This window comes from Mauremys mutica, chromosome 11, assembly GCF_020497125.1.
Source record: "Mauremys mutica isolate MM-2020 ecotype Southern chromosome 11, ASM2049712v1, whole genome shotgun sequence".
NCBI classification, from domain to species: Eukaryota; Metazoa; Chordata; order Testudines; family Geoemydidae; genus Mauremys; species Mauremys mutica.
In genome coordinates this window covers 18,656,869-18,682,780 of record NC_059082.1, presented here as the reverse complement: position 1 = coordinate 18,682,780, position 25,912 = coordinate 18,656,869, and the positions used below count along the sequence as shown (strand labels likewise).

Here is a 25,912-nt window from a genome sequence, read left to right as displayed (position 1 = left end):
GTCTGCACCCTCCTCTCCCCGGTTAATTTTGCTCCCCCTCCGCAGCCCGGCTGCACAAAGGGAAGGAGCCGGGGGCCGCTTTGCCCGCCGGCCCTGCGGCAGCCAATAGGGAGGGAGCGGGAGGCGGGGGGCTGGAGGAGCCGCTATAAAGGGCGGGGGGAGCGGCTCGGTCCCTCGCCGGGTGCTGCGCAAGGGCTGGGCTCGTTCCTGCTGCCCGCTCCGGAGCGATGCTGCGAGTGCGGTGCCTGCGCGGAGGGAGCAGGGGGGCCGAGGCGGCGCATTACATCGGGTCCTGGGTGGGTACCGAGCCCGCCCCTGCTGCCGTGCGGAGCCCGGGGACCGCGGTGCAGGGTGTGAGCGGGGGATGCAGAGGCGGCTCCCTGGGTGGGCTGTGTGTGCAGACGGGGTGCTATGGGGGCGCTGCCCTGGGGATAGGTGCAGTTTATTGGGGGTGCAGAAAGGGGACACTTTGGGGTTATTGGGGTGCAGAAGGGGGCACTAGGGGTTACTTGGGGGTGCTCTGGGGGTTATTGGGGTGCAGAAGCAGGGCCGCCCAGAGGGGGGGGCAAGAGGGAAAATTTGGCCCAGGCCCCGAGCCCCACAGGGGCCCCAACCAGAGTTTTTCAGAGCCCCTGGAGCGGGGTCCTTCACTCGCGCCGGGGGGCCCCAGAAAACTCTTGCGGGGCCGGGCCCAGGAGCTTCTTCGCTCGCGGTCTTCGCTGGCGGGGGGTCCTTCAGCTCCAGGGCGGAAGGACCCCCCGCTGGCGAATTACCGCCGAAGACGGAGTGGGACCCGCCGCCGAAGTTCAGCTCGGTCTTCGGCGGTAATTCGGCAGCGGGGGGCCCTTCCGTTCCGGGACCCGCCGCCGAAGTGCCCCGAAGACCCACGACGGGAGCCCCCCTCCGCCTAATTACCGCCGAAGACCGGGCTGCACTTCGGCGGCGGGTCCCGCTTTGGTGGTAATTGGGCGGCGGGGGGGGGCCCCGCCGCGGGTCTTCGGGGCACTTCGGCGGCGGGTCCCGGAACGGAAGGGCCCCCCGCTGCCGAAGACCCCGGGCCCCCGGAATCCTCTGGGCGGCCCTGTGCAGAAGAGGGCACTGGGGGTTACTGGGGGTGCTCAGGTCATTATTGGCATGCAGAAGGGGCACTTTGGGGGCTGTGGTGGGGTGCAAAAGGGGGCTCTAGAGGTTACTGGGGTGCTCTGGGGGTTATTGGGGTGCAGAAGGGGTACTGGGGGTGCTCGGGGGGTTATTGGTGTGCAGAAGGGGCACTGGGGGTTACTGGGGGTGCTCAGGTGGTTATTGGGGTGCAGAAGGGGGCACTTGGGGTTACTGGGGCACTCTGGGGGTTATTGGTGGTGCAGAAGGGGGAACTTTGTGGACTCTGGTGGCGGTGCAGAAGGATGCACTAGGGGGTATGGAGCCATCCTGGGGCTATTGGGGGTGCAGAAGGGGGCTCTGGGCACCGGGCGGGCTATTGGGGGTGTTAGTGTGGTACACACAGTAGGAGCAGTGAGCGCTCCCCTTGAACCCAGTCGGTTCATGGTTCTTAGACCAGCCACATCCCTCTGGCTGGGAGGAAGCCTCCTTCCTTCCCTTAGGAGCTGGGCGGAGCCCCCCTGGTTATCACTGGGTCTCCCGGTCCTTGAGCAGAGAGCCCTGTTTCCGTTCGCTGCCTGCGGGGGCCGAGCTACTCGGGTTAGGGAGAGAAGACCCCCTGGACCAGAGCCTTACGCTGAGCTAACCTGGTCTGGAGCAGCCTGGCTTAACCAGCAGCAAGGCAATGACCCTGTCGCCCGATGGACCTGGGAGCCCAGTTCCCACCCTGCAAGGTGCCTTGGGCTGGGGAGGGAGGAGGGGTTGTGCTGATCCAGACCCCCCACCCTGTAATGTGTGAACATTAGCAGCCCCCCGCAGGCTCTGCCACACTTGGTGTGTTTGCTATGGCAGGAATAGTCTGACTGCTGGCTAGTGTTTCCCAGCAGCTGGTAAGTGAACAGCTGGGGCTCTGGGAATCCATTCAGGGGGCTAGTTTAACTAGTGGGGTTTCGGTGGCTAGGGAATTGCTTAGAGCACTGTGAGTGTGTGTGTGTGGGGGGGAGGCAGTGGAATCTAGGAGAGCCAGGTATTAGTGCAGCTACATTTTAGTATGCAGGATCCAGGCTAATGTGACTGACGTGTCTACGTAAATCTTTGGAGGGTGGGGAGCTAGTTTTTCAGGTTATAAATTTTGCTTTCTGTTTTCTAGCTACAATAGTCCACGTTTTGATGTGGCACTAACACAATTAATGGAATAGACTTAATTTGCTACAATTTCACTTGCAGCTTTGAAAAGCCTTATTTGTATTGTGCCCAAATCCCAGTACTTTACATTCCCAGTCGTCCCCAGTTCTGCAGTGCACACACAGTCCGAATTAGTGAAATAGGCACTATAGCAGCTGTTGCAAAGGTAACTGCCCCATTTATCGGTCCTATTCCTGCCTTTATGAACTAAATTAGCTGTAAATTAGCTTGACCATTAAACAGTTAACCATTGTCTAACATGGGTGTATTTTTCTTTAAAGGTGAAATGTCCTTTAAGATTACAGTGGAGTAGCTGTAATAAAAAGCCTTTTGGGTAAAGCGCGGTACACTGAAAATATTCTGTAAAATACACTGGGTACTTAATTCTCCTCTTCTTTTTGTGATAGAGTTGTATGTTAGAGCTGATTTTTTCCCCTCCCCCTTCCCCTTTAAGCTTGGAAGATCCTTTACAGGATGGGTGCAGCGAACTTTCCAGAGCACCCAGGCAGCTGCTGCCTCCCAGAATTCCTGTGCTGTTGATGACAATAAGGCCACTGCCCCTGTTCCAGAGGACTGCCCTGTCTGCTCATACAATGAATGGGACCCCCTGGAGGAAGTGATTGTGGGGAGAGCTGAAAATGCCCGTGTCCCTCCTTTTTCTGTGGAGGTTAAGGTAAAATTCTTATATTGGGAAAAAAACCAAAATGCCTTTTTACGTATAAAATTTCTTTTAGTTTGCCGGTACATGAGTGCATACAGAGTTTACAAAAATAAGTTTAAAAGCAGAGTTCAAAATACCTTAATACCACTGTTTAACCTAAGTGCTGCTACTAGAACAACTACATTTTTTTAACTCAAATTCTAGAGTGGATAAAAATTGTGACAATTATTAGCTTGATTATTATGTGTATTATTCAAGTCTCTTGTGCACAGTCTGGAAATGAACTAAGGTTGTAGAAAGTTCAAAAGCTACCTTTTTCTTCTCTTCTACTGAAGACCCTCATTTGCTCTTTGGCCAAAGGCATGTTGCTAAGAATAAACACCTGTATTGCCACTTGCTTGTTACCATAACCCAGTGTAATTAGGTTCTCATTTACTTCCTGATTCTGGACTAGTCAGGGCATCATACTGGAGTTATATGTACTGTCTTCAAAACAACCGTGTGATAAGGATTCAGGCAGCATCCAGAACTGCGTACATAAAAGTTCAGTATTTTTCAGGATTCTGGCTGTATGGGTTTGGGTTTCGATCCGACTTCTGTTCTGACATACTCCCTAGTAGAATTAGTAAGGCAGTTTCTGCAGTATAAATTAGGCCAGATGAAAGCATAGAGGGGGAAGATTCTTCTGGGCAGGTGCATCTGTCTTCTGCTCCTTCTGGCTGAGTGCACGGCTTATAGTCATAGCCAATCTGGCCACTGACACTCTAGGCTTTGAGACAGAGTATATAAAGTTCTAGCTGCAAGTTAGGAGGATTGTTTTATTTGACTAGAAAGCTCATCACTGGAAATCCCAGACAGTAGATACAACAATGTATGGAAATGTCTGTTTTCCAAGTGTATTTTGAATTAAGGTTTCAGAACAAACCTAATCCAACCCCTGTCTCTCAAATTTAGTTCTGGTTTCAGGTGCTTTATTTCAGCTTATTTTTTGGTGTACATGTTTAAAATCTTCCATTAATTACAAATGAACTGAAATGTTTTTAAAAGAGGAATTAAACTACTGCAGATGCCAAATTTCTAACAGGATTTCTGCTCACTTACTTATTCTAAAAGTGGAATGAAAAGGTTTTTAATCTTCCAGAAATGGAGTTTAGCGATTAGATCATAAGGTTTCAGTAGAACTGTAAAGAATGCTCCTCCCCCACCTCCAAACATAAGATTCATTTGCTGCCCCTGTCTCCTATCATGTGGACGCTTGAGGTAAAACCCTAACGCCACTGATTGGTTAATGGAAATGTTGCCATTGGCTTAAATGGGGCCTGGATTTCATCCATGGAGAGCAGCAGCTTCCAGCTCTTCAGCTTTGATATCCCATTTCTGGCCCTCCAAAAGATTACCAGTCTTCCAGGAAAAGAAGGAAATCAGGAACATGCTGTTGATAATGTAAAAGAAAAAGGGCATGAAGAAAAGTTTTGTTGCTGACTTCTGATATTATGGGCAAAATTCTATCCTCTCATCACTTGCCAAATCCCCTTACCTTCATTAAAACGACTGTATTTCTAAGCTGGTAAATATTAAAATACGTGCTATTGTTACTACTCCTTTTTTTTAACCCAGTTCTAGTGCTTGCTTGAGCATTTAGTTTTAGTTAACAATTTGCTCCCTGTGTCAGCTGCAATATCTATAGCACAGTGAGGTATGTCAAGTATAGAATTTCACCCTTAACTCAAAAATTTCACATCTTTGGTTAAAGTACTAAATTCTCTGGAGGAAGTGCAGACATACATACTGCATGTTGTTGGAAGCATTCATTGGCCTGATAGTCTGAAAAGCCTCATAGTTCCGTGTATTTAAACAAGTCCTCGTAGAACATAGGCAACTTTCATAACACTGCCACCTTCAATAAATTTACAGTATAGTGTAATAAGACTACTCTGCAAAGGGAAGACAGTGGGGCTTATAACCCACTTGGTAAAACTGCGAGAGTATCTGGAACACGTCTAGTGAGCGAATAGAACTCCAAGTAAGACACACTTACGCACATGTATTTTGCTTCTATAGTTTCTCTTTCCTCACTGCAGTTCAGCTGATATATTGTGTCTCAAATATTCATGCAAACTACTTATTTGAAATAGTTGTGCAGTAAACCATGGCTGCAGTCACTGTATCCTATTGCAGTTTGTGAGGCTTGCTTTTGGCACTCACGCCAGTCTTTTGGCTGTAATCTGTAAATGATGTGCATGGCATAAGAAGGAGGAAAGGATGAATAGAAGCATGGTACCACTACATGTCTGAGATGAATATAATTAGCGTTAGCACTGAATGAACATCTGGGTGGTATAAAGCATGTGGAAGGATCTCCATAAGCATCGGTGCCACATTTGGGACAGGGTTAGAAGCGTAATACGACAGATTTGCTAATTCACACTAATGACAGGGAGATCCTTTGTGAACTTAAAAAAAAAAACCAACCACCCTCACATCCTGAATGTGGTGGTGTGTGTGGTAATTCAGTTTTAAACTAATATTTGAACTATACAAGTATTTTGTACTTCAGCATATGCTAGTAAATATTTTGTTGTATATTTTGTGAAAATAGTGAATTCTTAGTAAAGAGGCCTTGTTACAGCTCTCTGATATATCTTTATTAAGTAGAGAAGAAAGATTTCACTTTGTGCTAATTGTAAAATATTGTATTAACAAGCTTCTGCATTATTTTGACATGAATTTCTTTCCTCTTTTTGGAGTGTGTGTGTGTGTGTGTCTCTCTCTCTCAACAATCTTCATTGCTAGTTTGAACATATAACTGGAGAACATTACCTTTCATATCTAGTTACGTATTTGATGTATCATAGTAAATTATATTCCTTTTTTTACTCAATATGAATATTTAAAATAGACTTTCACCAGTAATGTACTTCCCCATTTATTGCTTCTCAGGTAAGTAAGTAAATATAAATTTCTCCAGCTGGAGTCATTAGTGAACTCACAATACCACATTTAGAAACCACAGTTCACTACATAGGAAGTGATGTGAAATGTTGGCTCTGACAGCACTAAATCTGGTAGGAGCAAGATGCTTAGAAAGGCTAGAGCTGCTCTTTAAACAGGTTCTGACTGTGTGAAGAAAATATAGGGCAGTTTAATAGAGTTTTGGTAAGCTACAATAAGAAACATTTTTAACGTTATAGCAATGACTCTTTCAGGCTCTACTGAAGTATCCTAGCGTATATGTAGGTAGCTAGAAGTAAGAAGGTATAGCTGCTTCATCTGCATGTCTGTCACCTGTCTTGCAATATGGTTAGCATAAGTATTACTCTCCCATTTCAAACTTGGTAGCAGGGAAGGGAAATTTAAACTGGCAAGGCTGCTGATGGAAGGCAGAATCCTGGGTCCTATGTGCTTAAGATGGCCCGTCTCCCAGAAAGGATAAGATTGAAAACTTCATGGATGCGTTGTGTCCAATAGTGAACTCTTTGTCAGTACCAGGGTGAGTGTGAAAGAGAGGAGATGCAGAGGAGCTCAGGAGGCGGAAGCTATTCAAGTTCCTCTGATATGGTTATTGAGATTGTCCTGCCTGTGAACCATGCTTCTTGGGCTGTATTGTGGGAAGCATAAAGATCAGTGTAGCTCACAGGAAACCATGTCTGACTGGACTTGAAGGCAGGAGTGGCTCTAGCTGTGTTTCTGACTAGAGCAGAAAACGTGTTTGGAATCATAGACTATCAGGGTTGGAAGGGACCTCAGGAGGTCATCTAGTCCAGCCCCCTGCTCAAAGCAGGACCAATCCCCAACTAAATCATCCCAGCCAGGGCTCTGTCAAGCCTGACCTTAAAAACCTCTAAGGAAGGAGATTCCACCACCTCCCTAGGTGACCCATTCCAGTGCTTCACCACCCTCCTAGTGAAAAAGTTTTTCCTAATATCCAACCTAAACCTCCCCCACTGCAACTTGAGACCATTCTCCTTGTTTGTGGGCCCCCGCCACATAGCGGGTGAGCCAACCCACCCTGCCTCCCAAAACCCACACTCAGCTGGCCAATCAGTGGAGGAGGAAGAAGGAAAGAGGCTGGGGAAGGAAGTGGAGAAGCTGGGAAAAAATGGCTGGCCAATCAGAGCAGAGGGAGAAAAAGCACAGTGGTGTGTGATGGCATCCTCTGGAAGTTGGCGCCCATGACAGCTGCCCTGATCACACATCCCTAGAACGGGCACTTCCTGATGGTATCAGAGGACTCAGTGTTGTGGCCAGCTTTGGGAGAAGGCAGAGGACTATGCAGAAGTGTGCAAAGTGCACCTAAACATTCTAAAAGCACTTGGTCAATTTCTCAGGTACAACAGAACACACAGAGCACAAGTCAGGGGGTGGTGGGCAAAGACCGTCTAAAGCTCTTTGCTCGTCTCTGATTCTGGTGCTGCCCTGCTGGCTGTTCTCCCTGTGCAATCAGAGCAGCCCTCAGACTGCTCTAAGTTTTCATAGGAGACTGAAATCTCAGCCCAGAGTCTCTGTGGTATAGGGACATCCCTGCCATGCACCCTTTCCCCCAGCTATGCTGAGAGCAGGGATGGTGTGTGGGGGATCATTTTTACACTAGGGTGATCTTTCCTAGGCTGGTTAAGCCAGTTTTGCAACCAGATTATGCTATCAGTGTGGTGATCCCCGATCATAGATCTGTTCTGTTATTTCTTGGGAAGGGAAAGGGAGGGAGGGAAACAGAGTGAGACCGAATGTATAGCAGGGGAAAAGGGGCAAAGGGCTCGTCTTCATTGTGCCCAGATATATTCTTGGTGGCTCTGGAAATAACTTGCCTGTATCCTGTATAACAAACTTGTCTTGTTAACTGAACTGGATTCCATTGGAATGCTGAGCACTTCACATGATCAACACGTGTCTTCTGAACAGCTGGTAAAGTCTGAGAAGTGATCAGATTACCCAGACCTTGCCTGGAAAAGAAAATAGCTTTGCTCACAAAAGGAAGCAAGAGGAGCTGCTTGAACCAGTGGGCAGGGTGAGGCCTCTGTCCCTTCCCTATCCGGGAACTGGGTGGTGTGTTTGGACACATACAATTTTAAAACTTCCTTGTGAGTGGCTGGATTTTTCCTTCACTGCCATAGGTCCATTGCAGGAGTAAGTAGTCAGGCAGAGCGTTCTTGGCTAAAGTCAGTCTGGCAAGCCTCCAATGGGCACCATGGCCTATTCCCCGCAGTGTGGTCACAGCCCCGTCTCAAGGCTGTACCCCGCCCGCTGTGGCCCTGCTGCTCCTTGGGGGAGGCAGTGGTAGGGACTGTTGAGGAGGGCTCACTGTCACTCCTGGTCAGGTAGACTGGGGATCCTCTATCCCATGAATATCGTTCCCTGTGTGCAGGGGAGCTGGAGCCTCTTGCTGAGGAGGGAGGTCCCAGCTCCCACCTACTCCTCTCCTGACACCACTCCAGAAGAGCCACAATGGGTTGGCAGCTGTGAGGGCCCCATACATACAGTCCCTTACTGCATAGTCAGAGTCCTCTCTAAATAGTGGGTTTCAGAGTTAACAGCCTTGTTAGATCAATAGAGCTGTTCACACCCCTCATAGCTGTTGTTTCAGGCTGTCTTCAGATTGAGGCAGACACCACTGCACCCGTGATCCTCTGGTCATGTTTTCTAGCTTTTCTTTACCATCATGAGGGCTAGAAACACAATCCTTCTAAAATGAAAGCTGAGACTTCAAAATCATCACAGGCTCAGGGGCTCCAGGCACATGGCTATAGTGTCTGTCTTAATCTGGGTCTGACAAGTGGAAGTGAATTAACCTTCTGCTTCTTCCCCAAAGTATGGGCATAAATCCCCTTCTGCCCCACTGGAGGAGCCGACTATCAGCCCTCAGGATCCTTTCGGAATCCCCGACATCAACAGAACTAGTCTATGACAGTATTGAAGTGAGAGACTATGAGATGGGGTGGCTGAATGGAATAAAAGAAAATTTAAAGTAAAAATTTCTTTGGGGTGAACAGAGTAGAGGGGAGCACAGTAAGTCAGTTGAACAACTAACAAAACCTGTACTACTGGCATTTCCCCTCCAGGTCATTCTATGACTGTTTGTCTGTTGGGCCTTCTTAAACTGTAAACTCTTCAGGGTGAAGTTACATGTCTTGTGTGTTTGCACAGTGTCGAGCATAATGAGGCCCCTGTCTTGGCATGGGCATTTGGGCAATGCTGGAGAATAAATGTTAAGTAATAATAAAAAAGCAATTTAGAAGGATGTCTGCTCTTAGTCACTTCATTTTGTACTCACGTAGGGTTCAGACACACAACTGCCACTGCAGCTTTTCAAATCAGCTCTTTGGTTTTTGCACATGTACAGAGTGCCCCTGTCTGTAGCAGACACAAGTGTTTGCATATGTGAAAGAAAAGTGAACCCCAGTACTATATTCTCTTTCTTTCAGTGGAGTGAATATTTTTTTCAAAACCCTCAGTCTTGGTGCTGTCTGAATGCTCCTCCTCTGAGAGAATCTTCAATTTCAGACGTGGTTGAGAGATGTGTTTGTAAAATGAAAAATGGTAACAGATGGTGTGGATGAAAGCGTCATGACGGAACTCAGATTGCCGTAACACACAGATGGAGTTATTTATTCTTTGGTATCGGGCTTTAGTCAGGACAACCACTGAGGTTGGCCAGTGCGGTGCTAGCCCACTGGGGGCTCTAAGCAGGACTATTTCCCCCCTAAAACAGGCAAGTTCTTATAATAAAAAGCAAGTAGTGAGTCCCTTGATCTGCTTGGGCCCGAAGCAATTGCTTAGTCTGCTTATGCCTAGCGCTGGCTCTGGAGGTCACTCTGAGGGGAACACTTTCTTAGTAGAGGGAAGTATTTCTCTACTTAGGTTACTGGTCTCCTTTTATGGTGACAAGTAATAAGGTCACATGGAGCAGACACATCTGTATAAAGAGCTGTAAGATGAATGGATGAAATAGCTCGAAAATTCTCTCTGAAAGATAAATGCTGAACTTGCAGGTTGTGAAGAAATTTGTGCTCTTGTCACATTCCAGGCCACTCTTATTCTCAGGTCTCTTTCTGCTATTTGTAGATCTCTCAATCTTGGCAGCAGACAGTACATGCAGACTGTAACTGGTGTTGGAGCAATTTATCTTCTGGATGTCTGAACCTTCTCAATATGTACTACTGAAATTGAACTCCAGCCACAGATGTAACTGTTGGCTGAGCCGCGCACCTCACGGACCATTCAGAGGCAGATTGCCAAAAAGTGGTCTTCACTGAAGCACATGTCTTTTCAAGAACTGACATGTGCAAATGGCAGGCCATAGAACATAGATGCACAAACCACATCAGTTGTACATGCAAATAGTATTTAAAATATTACACATGTGTTAAGCGCTGCCAACTCGTGCCCTAGTGGCATTATCTGCAGTCATGAGCCTTCTACTCCCCTGTCTCGAGTCCCTAGATGCTAGTGGGTCCCATAAACCACTGACAATTATTTCTGTGCCTCCTCTGAAGTATTGCAGAAATAGCTGCAAAGCATTTTGAGGCACAGATGAGGGATACAAGTTGGCAAATGTGGAGTCAATAGAGGAACAAGGTTGAGAAACCTTTCACAAGAACAGTAATGTGTAAATACCACCATCAGCTGCACTGTATAAAGCAGAGGTGGGCAAACTATGGCCCGCGGGCCACATCCAGCCCACGGGACCGTCCTGCCTGGCCCTTGAGCTCCTGGCCGGGGAGGCTAGTCCCTGGTGCCTCTCCCACTGCCCCCCTCCCCCGCAGCCATGCCACCGCGGTGGGGTTGCGCGCTCCTGCTGAGCAGCGTGGCAGCGTGTCTGGGTCCGGCCGGGCAGTGCGGCTGCCAGACATGATGCTCTGAGTGGCATGGTAAGGGAGCCGGGGGTTGGATAAGGGGTGGGGGGGTCCCAAGGGACAGTCAGGGGACTGGGAGCAGGAGGGGTTGGATAAGGGGTGGGGTCCCGGGGGAAGTTAGGGGTGGGAGGTCCCAGGAGGGGGGGTTAGGGGACAAGGAGCGGCGGGGCGTTGGATGGGTTGGGGTTCTGAGGGGGGCAGTCGGGGGGCAGGAAGTGGGAGGGGTCGGATAGGAGGCGGGGACCAGGTTGTTTGGGGAGGCACAGCCTTCCCTACCCAGCCCTCCATACAGTTTTGCAACGGGCCAGAAAAGTTTGTCCACCCCTGGTATAAAGTATAACCAAATATCGCAGCGTTATTATGGCCACTTCTCTGTCGTCTCTTATTTTCAGGCCAACACATATGAAAAGAACTGGGAATTCTATCAGAAGTTTGGAGGACACAGCTTCCCCAGAGATCACTTAAAAAAGGCTATTGCTGAAATTGAGGAAATGTGCAATATTCTGAAAATGGAAGGAGTAATTGTCAAGAGGCCTGAGCCAATTGACTGGTCAGTCAAATATAAAACACCTGACTTTGAGTCTACAGGTAAATAGCATTCCCCAGCTGAGGTACTTACAATGTATCTGTTGGGTACCTAGTCCAAGCAGGTAGATCCTTTCCATTTTACTGTGGGATGGGCTAGCAGGCTTTTGAGAGATCCCCGGGGAAAAATAATCAGGAGTTGCTCTTCCAATTTTTACAGTTTTTAAAAAAATTCTTTGTGGCTGTTTGAAAGCCCACACAGATGGGGCAACAGTAAAAAAAATGATGGCCCACAGTGTCATCCAATGGAGAAAGTGAACACACTGAAAGATTAGAGAAATGTTACTCTAATCTTTCAATTCTAGTAATTTTAGGTGCGGTAACAGTCAATTTTTTAAAAAGTGTTTTTTTTTATATTTTTAAACGATCTTGTCGTTTTTCAAATGATAGACATTCTTGCTTGTAGCATGCAGAGTGGTTGTGTCATTCCCAGAGCAGTAAGGTAATATCTTTTATCCAACTAACTTCTGTTGAGGAGAGACATGCTTTCAAGCCACACAGAGCTCTGCTTCAGGTCTGGGAAAGGATTGTTTAGCGTAAGTATTTAGCACGTATTCTAAGGGATCATTCAAGGTAGAGTGGCCCATTAACACCTTTGCAGTCATATGACAAAAAGAGGGGGTTGGTGGGTTGCAGATTGTTGTACTCCTGTTCTTTTTAATAGATTTATGGTTTATTACTTGTGGCACCTTAAAGACTAACAAATTTATTTTAGCATGAGCTTTCGTGAGCTACAGCTCACTTCTTCAGATGCATCGAATGGAACACACAGACAGGAGATATTTATACATACAGAGAACATGAAAAGGTGGAAGTATGCATAACAACAGGAAAAGTCTAATCAATTGAGATGAGCTATCATCAGCAGTAGGAAAAACAACTTTTTGAAGTGATAATTAAGATGGCCCATAGAAGGTGTGAGGAGAACTTAACATAGGGAAATAGATTCAATTAGTGTAATGACCCAACCATTCCCAGTCTCTGTTAAGGCTTTGGAGACTGTTTCAGGATGCATAGAGAAACTGCTGAACTCGAATTAATATGCAAATTATGCACAATTATGCACAATTAACAATAGATACAATTAACTCTGGCCTTAACAGAGACTGGGAATGGTTGGGTCATTACGAAGAAGTGGGTATTCACCCACGAAAGCTCATGCTGCAAAACGTCTGTTAGTCTATAAGGTGCCACAGGATTCTTTGCTGCTTCTACACTAATTGAATCTATTTCCCTATGGGCTTGGCTACACTTACAAATTTGCAGTGCTGCAGCAGGGTGTGAAAACACACCCTCTGCAGCGCTGCAAATTGCGGCGCTGCAAAGCGCCAGTGTAGTCAGAGCCCCAGCGCTGGGAGCCGCGCTCCCAGCGCTGTCCGTTATTCCCCACAGGGATGTGGAGTACGGACAGCGCTGGGAGAGTTTTCTCCCAGCGCTGGTGCTTTGACTACACTTAGCACTTCAAAGCGCTGCCGCGGCAGCGCTTTGAAGTGTAAGTGTAGCCAAAGCCTATGTTAAGTTCTCCTCACACCTTCTATGGGCCATCTTAATTATCACTTCAAAAAGTTGTTTTTCCTACTGCTGATAGCTCATCTCAATTGATTAGACTTTTCCTGTTGTTATGCATACTTCCACCTTTTCATGTTCTCTGTATGTATAAATATCTCCTGTCTGTGTGTTCCATTCGATGCATCCGAAGAAGTGAGCTGTAGCTCACGAAAGCTCATGCTAAAATAAATTTGTTAGTCTTTAAGGTGCCACAAGTACTCCTGTTCTTTTTACGGATACAGACTAACACGGCTGCTACTCTGAAACCTGTCATAAATCTATTGTCTTTGTTCAGTCCATGATTTTAGTGTCCAGCAAAGTTATGAATTTAAGCTCCAGGCTTGTCTTTTGAAAGTGTTATGCCAGTTTCCTTTGAGTATGAGGACTAATAGGTCAGACAGAGAGTGGTCGCTTTGTGAAAAGTGTTCATCCACAGTCTTTTATCATTTTCCTGTGTGAGTTCATTCAAGAGTGCAGTGATTGTGTTAATTGTAGTCATGCATCCCTAGGCTGGAATAACTGTCCAAATAGCCAAATCAGGTCTAATGTGTTTTTTTTTCTTTCTTGTAGGTATGTATGCTGCCATGCCAAGAGACATCTTGTTGGTAGTTGGAAATGAAATTATCGAAGCACCAATGGCTTGGCGTGCTCGTTTCTTTGAATACAGAGCATACAGGCCAGTCATCAAAGACTACTTCCACCGGGGTGCCAAGTGGACGACTGCACCCAAACCCACAATGGCTGATGAACTCTATGACCAGGTATCACTCTCACCTTGTCTCCATAACATCAGGGGATATTTTCACAGAATTTTCTGTGGGCTAGTTTCAGCCTCCAGTTTAGGTTTGGGAAACTTTACAAAACTATTAACATATTTCTTTTAATGTTGAAATAAAAAGAAATCAGTGTTGGTTTGGGTTGTGTATGAGCGGAGGTTTGGTAGGGCTGAAATGGGGCTTAAATGTTCTCATGCAGTGTTCCTAGCCCAAACTCCGTAGCAAGAGCTGCCCTAAGTGAGAACTAGAGGTGAAACTGACCGTGGTTATAGCTATATAAATGAACCAGTGTATTTTTATTATCCAAAGGGAGAGAAATGTAAAAAACAGCAAAAGTGGTGAAAAGTAATCTAGACTTCTAAAATCTGCAGACCTGATTGAAATCACAACAATATGGCATGATATAAGTAAAGAACCAGGCTAACACTTACCAGCTAGAATAATCCATTGTCTTCAATAAGAGAAAATACTCTTTGGCCCCTTCTCTGTTCATTAAGGTGAAAGATGTTCAAAATTAAAAAGCTTATCGAAATAGTCTTTGCTGAAGAAATTGGTTGGTACTTTTGAAATAATTTGCTTTTTGAGTTTTGTATAATGACTTAAATCTCACACTCAAGGGATTCTGTCTTAATTTAGGATGTAATTAAGCCCTCCTTTACTGCAGTTACAATACAGCAGAAGTCAGTGGAAAGTGTCCGTATTAGCAGATTTGGTTAAGGGCTATAACTCTCTAAATCATCAGTAAGAAAAGACCATTGAAGGCATGTTGCTACAGCTGTCTTTTTATTTTTTTAAATGAACTTGAGGTATTTTGAGTAGCCTCATCTTCCAATTCTGACTTTCTTCCTGTAGTTTTGAGGGATAGAGGCCAAATGGTTATATGATTTGCTCATCTGTAAAAAGAGGACAACATAACCCCTACCTTGCAGAGATGTTGTGAAGATTATTTATAAATTGCTTTAAAAATTAAAAAGCAGAGGCACCAGCTAATGTAGCGTGCAGCTGCTTTCCTTCAAAGTTCTGCAATGACTCTTTCTACCTTTAAACCCCACCAAGGCCAATTTCTAGTCAGTTTTACATACTGGCTCTCACAGTGTTGGTAGCTATTTAAAGCCCTGAATATTCTGGAGCTGACTACAGAAGAGAAATCTTTTACCTTATGCCTCATTGTAGTAGGTATGGTTGTGGGGTGGAGCTTTCTCAGTGCTGGTGGCCTGCCAGAGCAGGGTTAGACAGCCCTTACAGCATATTTCAAGGCATATTTATTCCACTTCTTTTGTTCCTTGCGGTATATTCTGTCTTTCAGCAAAGGCATTGGCCCTTTGATGCCCACTCTGGGTAATTTCACATCATTTGTTTTAAATTGTACCATATCTCTTTGATGCTTTAAGTGTTATAAAAATCTTGGAAGGTCTGACCTTCTAGGTTAAAGTACTGTGTGTTTGGGGCTGGGGAGTTGTGGCGTCTCCATTCTAAAATGTGACAAAAGCACAAAGTGCAGCTTCGTTAGACTTTTAAGCCTGCAAGATATTTACACGCACAGTGTGTGCAACAATTTGTTAGGCTGACAGTTACACAAGAGTTTTTTGTTAACTGAGCCACATCCTATGCCAAAGTTTGGTAATGTCAGTCCAGAGATAACCACCGTCAAGGGCAGTCCATTTTTTGTACACAACAACTGACTGTATTTCTTGATTTAAAGCACCACCTGTTCCTGAATGCACTTGATATGCTGCTGATTACCCCAGCTACTTGAACCTGTATGCCAATGAGCTTCACTCCTGCTTACTTGGTTTTCACTCCAAAAACAAGAAAACCACATTAACTTCAAGGAACATGCCAGATACCAATATAAACGCAGCTATTTCCTGAACTCCAACATACTTATGGCATCAAAGCTTTCCCACTAGTAATTCAACCAGGCTAAATTTGTTATGTATGCTTTGTTTTCTCTCTTACAACCAGGATTACCCCATCCACTCCGTACAAGACCGACATAAACTGGCTGCTCAGGGAAAATTTGTGACAACTGAATTTGAGCCGTGCTTTGATGCTGCTGACTTCATTAGAGCTGGAAGAGATATTTTTGTGCAGAGAAGCCAGGTAGACAGTCTACTTCCTATAATTTCTCGATATTTTAGTTACTGAATTTCTCTAAATGTAAATCAGTATAGTTGACAGTGAAAGTTATCATACATAAACCTGATGTCTGACATGCAAGATGAGAACGCAGCATAGCTGACACGCTAGGTTGTTAGTGAGTGCACAAACTGTTTTTATAACTATATTAAATAATTAGCATTTTTTAAGTAAGCAAGACCAAGTGTTCGGTATGTTGTAGCTTATAAAGCTAAATCTACAATCGGTCACATTTCCAGGTTACTAACTATTCAGGCATTGAGTGGATGCGGAGACATCTTGCACCAGAATATAGAGTTCATACTTTGTCCTTTAAAGATCCTAATCCTATGCATATTGATGCCACGCTTAACATCATTGGGCCTGGTCTTGTGCTGTCCAACCCAGATCGTCCGTGCCACCAGGTAAGACAGTAACAGAGTGTGGGGGAGGAAAAGAAGCAAAACTAGATTGCAGTCAGCTTGCCTGGAGTAAATGGCTGCTGTGCAATTGCTGATTCATAACTGTGTGGTTCTTTTTCAGTCATGTAAATTCTTGTGCTCCAGCTGCTCGAGGCCCTCAGTCAATCTGAGAGCAGGGATTTGCATAGTGATTGGGTGGCTGTGAAGTATGTCTTTAAATCTGAATTCTGATTGGCTCTGCCATTGGAACGCCACCTCTGAGCACAACAAAAATGATCCGGTTCAGCTCCTCACTCCCTGCACCGCTCCTTCTTCCCCCGTTAGAAAGGACATGTGGGATACACGTAACGTCACCCTTTTATTATGTGGGTAGACTGTAAATATATGAAAGTGGCCCCTTGCATATTAGCAGCATAGAATCTTAAGGCAAATATATAAAATAGCTATTCAACTTCTGTAGCATTTGCACGTTACTTGTGTCATCTTCTGGGTCCAGAGAGAGAGAGAGAGGCTAAGGACCACTTAGCTCTTCAGCTGAGTAGTTTTTCTTTGTATTTATTCTAAAAGCCGTCTTGTCTGTCAACTGTTACCGAAGCTGTACCAGTAAGAAGAGAGCTCAGAAACCTCTTCCCCATTCAGCTGTGAAATAACTCTGAGAAATACTTTGAAGGGAAAGAGCCAGGACAAATGTAGAAACCCAGCACATACTTTGTTATGGGATTGGAGGTTAATACTCTAACCAGTGCAAGGTGCAGAGGGAAGGAGGCCACACTTCAGTTTAATAACATGCGTATTCGTAATGTGCTAGTACCTGGGGACTGCAGTGGGAACTCCATTGTGCCAGGTACTGTATAGGCACATAACAAAGGGAAGACTGCCCCTGTCCCAAAGAGTTATAATCTAGAATGCTCTGTAAACTCAGTAACAACAAGGATGTGTTGCCAATATATGAAGGCCCTCACCTACCCACCCCACCCCACCCCCAAAGTCTCCTGCAGCTTAGACTGCCAAGCCTGTGTGCTAGAGATGAATGTGCACCCAAAGATTGGAAGGTGAAGGAGCAGGAGTTTTTTTACTCATGATGCTGACCACAAGAGGAGGCAGCGCTGCTTGGTCAGCTTATGTAAGTACACTTGCTGGGAATGTCTGTCCTTTGTTTCTGAAAACTCTGCTGAGTATATCGATGGTATAACACAGTCCCATGTAGTACAGAAGCAGAGCTCCTTTTTAGCATGGAGATCCTACCAAAGCACCCTCCAGGATGCACCGTTCTATGTCCTGGACTAATAAATATCCATCAATCTCAAGAGTTTTCTTTAGCCAAATTGTCCCATTTGTATTGGGAAGGCATTGTGTAGTTAGAGTAAATATTATGTAGTAAAAATAAACTATTCCCTAGGATGCCCATAGACTGGTGCTGTTTGTTAAATAAGCTGCACCAGGAACCAATTTATTCCTGCTCTGTTTTCTGTGGAGCATGGTTCATAGGAAGAATAGCAGTATATTCTTCTGCAAAATTCCATGTCCTTAAATATAAGTCTCATTGATATAACTAGTCCTTTGTGCAGTAACACACAAAAGAAACACTACTAAAATTATGCAATGAAATACCATTCACCGTTCATTAATCCATTTTAATCTGTGGGACCTAATTGTTTTTACATGAAATCTCTTCTCTCAAACTGTGTATCTGTAGTATGCAAAATCCACAAAAACGAATGCTGGTACTTTAGTGATGAAACTTTGAAAGAATTCGTAATTGTGATTACATGAAAAGTGGATGTGTAGAAGGAACTTGAATGAGGAGAGGGTCGTGACTTGGTAAACTGGGGTGAGGGAGGGTGTGCTATGACAAAGAGCCTGGACAAAATGCACAGAGTTGGGGGGAGGCAGTGATAAGATACTGAGTGTTTAAATTGAATATCTTTCAGATTGAATTCTTCAAGAAAGCAGGCTGGACAGTGATTTCTCCTCCACTGCCACTTATCCCAGATGGTATGTTGAGTTCACTCTGCTGCTGCTTCTTTTTAAAGACACATTGGTTTTCAGTGTGTGAGCCAAAAATGATGCAAAATGTATAACTGCAGTATTGAGAGAACCATTTTAATGCTTTTAGACCACCCATTATGGATGTCTTCAAAATGGCTCTCCATGAACGTCTTAATGCTAGATGAAAAACGAGTGATGGTGGATGCCAATGAGACTCCAATTCAGAAGATGTTTGAAAATCTAGGTATGTCCTGATTTTGTTTACACACTAAGGTTGAAATGGATTATCTTAAGATGTCAGTTATGTTTGTACCTATGAATGAAGGCTGCACTCTTAACAGGCACTGAACCTTTAAAAGAAAGAACTCTCTTAACTGCTGAATTAACGAGTGAGAACTGGTCATTTAATTACTTATGGTACACCACTTACTTACATGAATATGGTTAAAGAGATTTTTGTAAAAAACATGACCACACAACTGACATTAATGCATTTCGATAGCCTTATGTATCCTTTCTAGCCAAACTCCATTAAAAATTTTAGAGTTTTAGTTTGAAACGTTCTGTATACTTTGAATTCTTTTCAGACAAGCTGAGAATAATTGACAAAGGTATTTCAGCTCCGTTAGCTGTCACATCTGAAGAAGTGAGGTTTTTTACCCACGAAAGTTTATGCCCAAATAAATCTGCTAGTCACCGGACTCCTTGCTGTTTTACAGGAGTGACAGTTTCTGGGAATAACTCTTTGGCAGGGCAAAGTTCATTCCTTCAACTCCTGGCATGTGGAAGAGAGGAGAACTCAAACTGATTACCTACAAGAATTTTATTGCATACTTCATATTAGGAAGGAGATGGGGAACAGCCTGTGAAAATTTGCTACCAGAGAAGAGATGGATTCAATGAATCCAAGTACTTCAGTCACGTTAGAAAAAGGGTATGCAGAAACTTAAATCTTAGCAGTAGGCACTGTAGACACATTCTATGCTTATGAGAAGATGGCTGGCAAGTAATCCATGGAATCATAGGACTGGAAGAGACCTCGAGAGGTCATCTAGTCCAGTCCCCTGCACTCATGGCAGGACTAAGTATTGTCTAGACTAGTGTTTCCCAAACTTGGGACGCCGGTTGTGTAGGAAAAGCCCCTGGCAAGCCGGGCTGGTTTGTTTATCTGCCACGTCTGCAGGTCTGGCCAATCGCGGCTCCCAGTGGCCGCGGTTCGCCGCTCCAGGCCAATGGGAGCTGCTGGAAGCGGTGCGGGCCAAGGAATGTGCTGGCCACTTTGCTAGCATATGAAATTATGCTAGCAAAGATCATATGAGCAGGACTCAGTATGAGAATCAGGAAAGGTTTTTTACCCACCTTACCTTGTTGTTTTTGCGGATACAGACTAACATGGCTACCCCCTGATACTTAATAGGAAACAGCTGATTGCTGCAGGCGGGAGGTGCAGGGAGGTGGGGACTGCTGGTGGGCAGGAGGCACTGGGGGACGGTGAAGGGGAGCTGATAGGGGGACTGCTGGCCCACCCTGGTTCCGAGCCCCCACGGTCAAACAACATTTAAAGTTGCGCGATGTTTGCTTATAATGAGTATGTTCTCTAGTAGATCAGTGACATAACAACGAAACAACATTAACCGGGACGACGTTAAGCGAGGAGTTACTGTATAGTGCTTTGAAAATGTAAAGCTCTTTTGGTGCCAGTCAAGGATACATCCTTCAGACTTGAGCTTCACTAACTGAGTTGCTGGACTCAGAACAAATAATTTCCAGTTCACAAACTCGTTAATAGTCACTTTATAGTGGTGCAGTGAAAAAACTCAACCTAACCGGCTCTTCTGAGCAGCCAGTACTCCAGAGTGCTGCACACTCATGAGCTAATGGAGTCCCTGGTGCACACTGTAGAAGTTTTCTGTTCTCTGATCTCAGTCTGCCCTTTGGTGTTTTGTGTGAGCAGAACCATAGCTCAGACATGAGGGATGGAATGAAGCTTGACTTGTTCCCAGGAAATGAGTTTAACTGCCTCTTTCTCTTGAGGTGGACGAAGGAAATGTGTTGTAAGCTCTGAGCACATTTTGAATATCAGATTTTTAGGAAGTCACTATTTTAAAAGAGCATAGTCTGTATCTACTAAACTCCAATTGCTCGTGCCGAGACACCGGTAGAAAACAGCCCTAAACGTATACTGGCTTTTCTGATTCTTCACATTCCTACAACAAAGGCTGATTTTTTGTTTTTTGACTGGGACATTATAACACACATCACACGTCTCAGCTCCCAGCGCTGTATATGCCTGAGGGTGTGGCTGGAATAAACAGACTATGTTCCTTGCTTTCTGTACTTTGGCTAGGAGTTGAGTCAGTACTAAGCAGAGGAATTCTTAACAAATGGGTATGAAATATTTCGTACGAGCCACGTGCAGCCGTGTGCAACCTCTGAGCATTGTTTAAAATTCTAACCAGTGCCTAACGTGTCAATCTTTTTTTTTTCTTTTCTTCTTACATTCTCCAATGGATATTTTTCACTTACAGGCATTTCTACAATTAAAGTGAATATTCGCCATGCCAATTCCTTGGGAGGTGGTTTCCATTGCTGGACATGTGACATTCGCCGCCGTGGTACCTTACAGTCTTATTTAGACTAGTCTTCAGCAGATGAGCAACCATGGTTCAGCTTGTATGAAATAAGCCTAGGCAATGAACAAATTTACTTCCACTTTTCTGCTAAAACAAATGCATGAGCTGTAGTGCTTAAGCAGTGGTGTCCCTTACAGTGGTCTGAACAGATACTCCACTCTTCATTTTTTTTAATTAATAAGTAAAAAGTGATTTTATTAAATACATAGTAGGCAGATGCATTTGAAATTACTCCCATCAGCACCACAGGTCTTCTGGCTGGCTTTTTGAAAGATTTTCCTCTGTTTGTGAAGCCACTTCAGCATGGCTTCAAAAGTAAAAACTTGACAATACATCTAAGGCTCTTGCTAGAATAGCTTGACCACTAATATTAGACGTCTACCTCTATCTAATATTCTATCAAAAAGGCAGCTAGAAATGTTAGACCTGAGTTTAACATTCATTTTTCTTTCCATTCAGTGTTTGTGTGTGTGTGTGTGCGTGTGTGTATATATCATATTTTTTAATACTATTAAAACAGATTTAACCACCCAAAGCTTACATGGAGCCAGATAATTACATCATTATGTATAACACTCTTTAGATTAGTTGGATTATACAAGCATTAAAGGAAATTCTTCAGAATTATATTAATCCCCTCAGTTATACTTTGAAAAAATCTGGTTTTTTTTACTTATTTCCCTTGTTCCAAAAGTTTCTACTACGTTTTCCTCTTCTAGAGTATTTTATCCAAACGTATAATGCTTCACTGACCACTTTTATATTGCTGTAACTGGTTCTGTTACTTAACTCTTCACGTGTGCAATGTGATACCTGAGATGCTTTGTCTGCAAGTTTCATCTTGTGACTGTTTACATAAAATTTATGGTTTCTTAATAAACTAAAGCTGATAAGCAAATGCTGGATCTGTAATGAGAGCACACATGATGCTGAGAAACAGTTTTAATGTTGATTACTGGACATGTATTTTTTATGCTAATAAACTTTTTTGCATTCATGAGATGAGTAAATATGATGTGCTTATTCCCTAGCCAAGACAGGATAGGTTTCTGTATGTATGATAAACTCACAGCTGATCTGAGCTATGAAGCAAAGCCAATTTATTAAGAACTGTATTGCAACTTGTACCTTACACAGACAATGCGTTTTGTCCTCTCCTTCACAGCTGTAGTCATGTTTCTTTATCAGGGAGTTTACTAAATTAATAGTATCATCTAGCACAGGATAAGAGGAAAGTAGGCAAAGTTAAATGAGACTATTTTTCTTGGCAAGCTAGTGCTGCTTAGAAATGTGCTCCAGTGACAGGGATCTCTGGATTCTCCTGTGGCTTGACCCTACTCGTTTGGTAGCCCCCGAGAGTTTTGCTATTGACTTCAATAGAAGCAGGATTGGACTTTTAGTCTATTGAGGTAGGTGAGTGGAGGGAGAGGGTAATAACCACTCATCTTTAAAATCACTCTGCGTGGCCCAGTACTGAAATTACACAACTGCATTGTACATTCTCTACAGAGCTTCATATGATCATAAGATATGGCTGAGGACACCGTAAGCTCCAGGTGAATGAAGGTGGGGCAGCTGTACATGTGTATGTCTTACGCCTGCAACACTGCGTGAACAACTGTACGTGTTCACATTACAACGTACTATAGGCATGAGTATTGCCACCTACTTGATCAGAGACTATTCTCCAACACAGCCCACTGATGAGCCAGCAGTGCCTCTTTCTGAATACACCCAATACCTATTCATCTCCATCCCATCCCATACAATCTCACCTTCTTAATATGGATCTCCCATCAGTCCCTTGATCTACAGACAATTAAGGATGTGCTTGAAGCTGTGGCTTTGCTAAATGGATTGCAGGAACTCCGTGTGTCCCCAGTTTCCCCTCTTTTGGCTTTCTGATTGTCCCCTAAATCAGTAGAGTTTGGCTTATTGACACATAGAGCATTCCATGGAATTTTGGAATTGATCAGATGTGACATTTAGAAGTTACTGCACTGCAGACAGAGAAACCGAAATGGTGTTGAGTGTAAAGCCAATGAGGAAAGACCTAAAAAAATTAACCTTTGTGTTCATTTTGCAAATTTGTTTTACTTTCTAGCCATGGGAGGGAAAGCTCTGGACTAACTTTCACCTTCTGCGTTCGTCTGGACTGTAATAACTGTGTTTCACATAGTCCCTTGCTTGCAGGCTGTTTCTCTGTAGACATGATATATCGCCATGAAACCTCATGCTCCTCTTTGGCCCTAGCCAGATAAGCAACCTTAACTAAGCTTTGCTGAGTTTTAAAGAAATAGCAGGGCACATATTTCCCTGAAGACAAATACGTGAGCGCTAATGCTGATTCAATCCTGTCTCTAGGGTAGGCTTGTAAAAGCTCCTTATTGATTTTTCTGCTCAAATGAGGAAGCTGAAACGACTCACACTTCAGGAGTGAAAGTGCTGTCTGGGTTTTTCGGGCTTCCTTTCTTAATATTAAAAATGTTTTCACCATGCTTTCACTTTTTGACCTTGGCAAAAGCATATTTCAAGATTTCTGATGCAATGGGTTGGCCTTTGGCTTTGATTGCCTACATCTAGTTTGAAGGGCAACTTCAGGAATTAGACAGGTTTTCTTTTCCTTTTTTAAATCAGGAATGTCGTAGCCTTTGCGCCACGCCTTGTTTTTGGTCAAGAAAGAGAATGTACAGATTGGCTTTTCATGAAACACAGATTTCTGCTTTCCTGGGTCCTTTTAGACAAGTTGAACAGCATGTAAATATTTAGGAGTCACTATATGCTATAAAAGGGAACAGTTATCTGTCCCAATTTGTAGTTCCCATGATTATGTTTGCTAGGGTCTTTATGTAATAGGGTAAATGCCCACACCCAATTAACAGATATTATTTAAGCACTAATGTTAGATGCAAAATTTCTAACTTTGCCAGACATTGCAACTTTTTTCAGCTATGAATCCTGCATCCTCTGTATTCATATATTACCAGCTTCCCATATGACACCAGGCTTCCTACCTTCTGAGCCATCAGTATATTTCAGTGGAAGTGTGAGGCTGTTCCCTGGCAGGTGCACTATAGGGGTCCTAACCCTGGTGGTTCCCGCAGGTTTTAGGATCGCCTCACCTACGCTCCTCTCAGCCAGGAGATGGAAGAAAGTGGAGTTCTACCTACATATCGTCAGGAGCTTTCCCTTCAATCCTGGCAGTGATGTCAGGGTGAAGAGTGGAGATCCACGTGCAGAGGGGTCATTGCCATCTACTTCAAGAGGAATATGGTTTGGTGGCATAAACATGAAACAGAGCCCCCTGGCCACTTCTCAGTCCTAATCCCTTCTTTGACCCTGGCTTCCAGTGTTGCCTTGAACTAGTCACTTAATGTGTCTGTCCCCTCATGTGCAAAATGGCAATAACACTAACCTACCCCAGAGGCTGTGGTGAGGATTAAATAATGAATGCTGTGCAGTGCTCTCTAGTCTACAAGTGCCCCGTGTTGTTTGGAAGCACTGTGGAAACCTGTGAGAATTCAGGAACATATTATGGGTCAGAGGAAGACAAGATTGAGAACTCTTGCTCTACACAGTCTATTTTGTAACTTATACCATTATGTTTCCCCACCAAATGACCTTGTTTCTAAATCTCTTTAGAAATGTAAAGAGTGTAAACGGAGAGAGAGAGAGGAGGTAATGTCTTTTATTGCACCAGCTTCTGTTGGTGAGAGAGACACACTGTTGAGCTGCACAGAGCTGCTCTTCAGGTCAGAGTGCTGCATAGCTGGAAAGCCTGTGTCTCTTTCACAGACAGAAGCTGGTCCAATAAAAGATATTACCTCACCCACCTTGTCTCTCTAATAGCCTGAGACCAACACAGCTACAACAACACTGCAAACACTGGTATAAATACACATTTCTGTATCACACTGTTACCAGTGTAAAACCACATTTATTCTCTCAATAATTTTAAAGGTGCTGGAACTAAGGGTGGCTGCTGGGGGTGCTTCCACCCCCGCCCCCTCCTCAGGCTTGAAGTAGTAATAACAACCCAAATACACAGTTTCCATCTTCAGCACCTCCACTATAAAAATTGTTCCAACACCACGGAATCATTTCCTTCCTTCAATAAATGTCTATATCAGATACAGAACCTTGCTCTGTAGATCTCCCTAGCATAAATCTTTGTAGAAAGAGAGTTTTAATGGAGCGGGGTGGAGGGGAAACCACTGACGACACATTATAGAGCTCTGGCAACTATTCTAGACTAGTCAGTTCAGTTTTTCAAGTGTGCAGGATCTCTCCATGAAGGGCCGGTAAAAAATTTTTGAGCCAAAAATGAGAATTAGCACTTCAGGTTACTTAAAAAACAAAGAAAATCAACTGATTCCTTGGAGGCTGAAACAGTAATGCAGAAAATGAAAGAGAGAGAGTGAGAGAGCAAACTGACTGAAGAGGCATAATGTACCTTATTGTTATGGCAGATGTCACCAGGTGGCACCGTTACAAATAATCTTCCAAGTTCTTTTTCTTGATGTGCAAGCAAGTGTTTATTCTTGAGAAATCAAGCTGCGTTGCTTTACATTTTGATTGTTCAAGGGACTTTGCTCCCAGGTTTGGTGTCTGATTACAGTTATTTCTTGAGGCAGAGTTGTCCCTGAGACCTGGGCACTGGCATTGGGTTGAGGTTGCTAAAAGAAAAGAATGCCTGGATGCTGTTTGACCCACCTCTGTTCCAGGACTAATGGATATAGTATAATAAAACAAGTTTCACTTTGATTATCCCCAGATTCCATATAATTGATTTGTCCTCCATTGGGAAGCTGACGTGCAAGGCTACTGCTACTGCTCAACAGAGGGGCAACATAGGTGTCAAAACTGGACAGTGATGTCAGAAGGAAGAGCAACAGTATTAAGGAACATGGGATGGGAAGTTAATTAGATGGAAGAGTTTCAACACAGACTAGTTTTGTGCTTTTATCTTCTACTTTACTATTTGGCTTTTAATGCATTGCGTAACACACGTTCTCCACTTTTCTCCCCCAAATTAAACTGTATGAGG

General features: G+C 44.2%; 1 protein-coding gene across 1 annotated transcript; it reads left to right on the top strand.

Moving 5' to 3' along the window:
* Positions 1-146: 146 nt before the first annotated feature.
* GATM (glycine amidinotransferase) lies at positions 147-21,875 on the top strand. Its single transcript, XM_044979022.1, has 9 exons — positions 147-296; positions 2,738-2,956; positions 11,187-11,382; positions 13,498-13,688; positions 15,669-15,806; positions 16,082-16,246; positions 18,175-18,238; positions 18,360-18,476; positions 20,761-21,875. Exons 1-9 carry the CDS (start codon positions 228-230, stop codon positions 20,871-20,873), a joined length of 1,272 nt encoding a protein of 423 aa, XP_044834957.1. The 5' UTR covers positions 147-227; the 3' UTR covers positions 20,874-21,875.
* Positions 21,876-25,912: the final 4,037 nt, after the last annotated feature.

What these genes read in the sequence shown, in the direction of transcription:
- GATM (XM_044979022.1), top strand. Translation starts at nt 228, where the DNA reads ATGCTGCGAGTGCGGTGCCTGCGCGGAGGGAGCAGGGGGGCCGAGGCG. An exon ending in ACCTGACTTTGAGTCTACAG is followed by an intron (nt 11,383 to 13,497) that starts GTAAATAGCATT and finishes TCTTTCTTGTAG; the next exon opens with GTATGTATGCTGCCATGCCA. An exon ending in CTGATGAACTCTATGACCAG is followed by an intron (nt 13,689 to 15,668) that starts GTATCACTCTCA and finishes TCTTACAACCAG; the next exon opens with GATTACCCCATCCACTCCGT.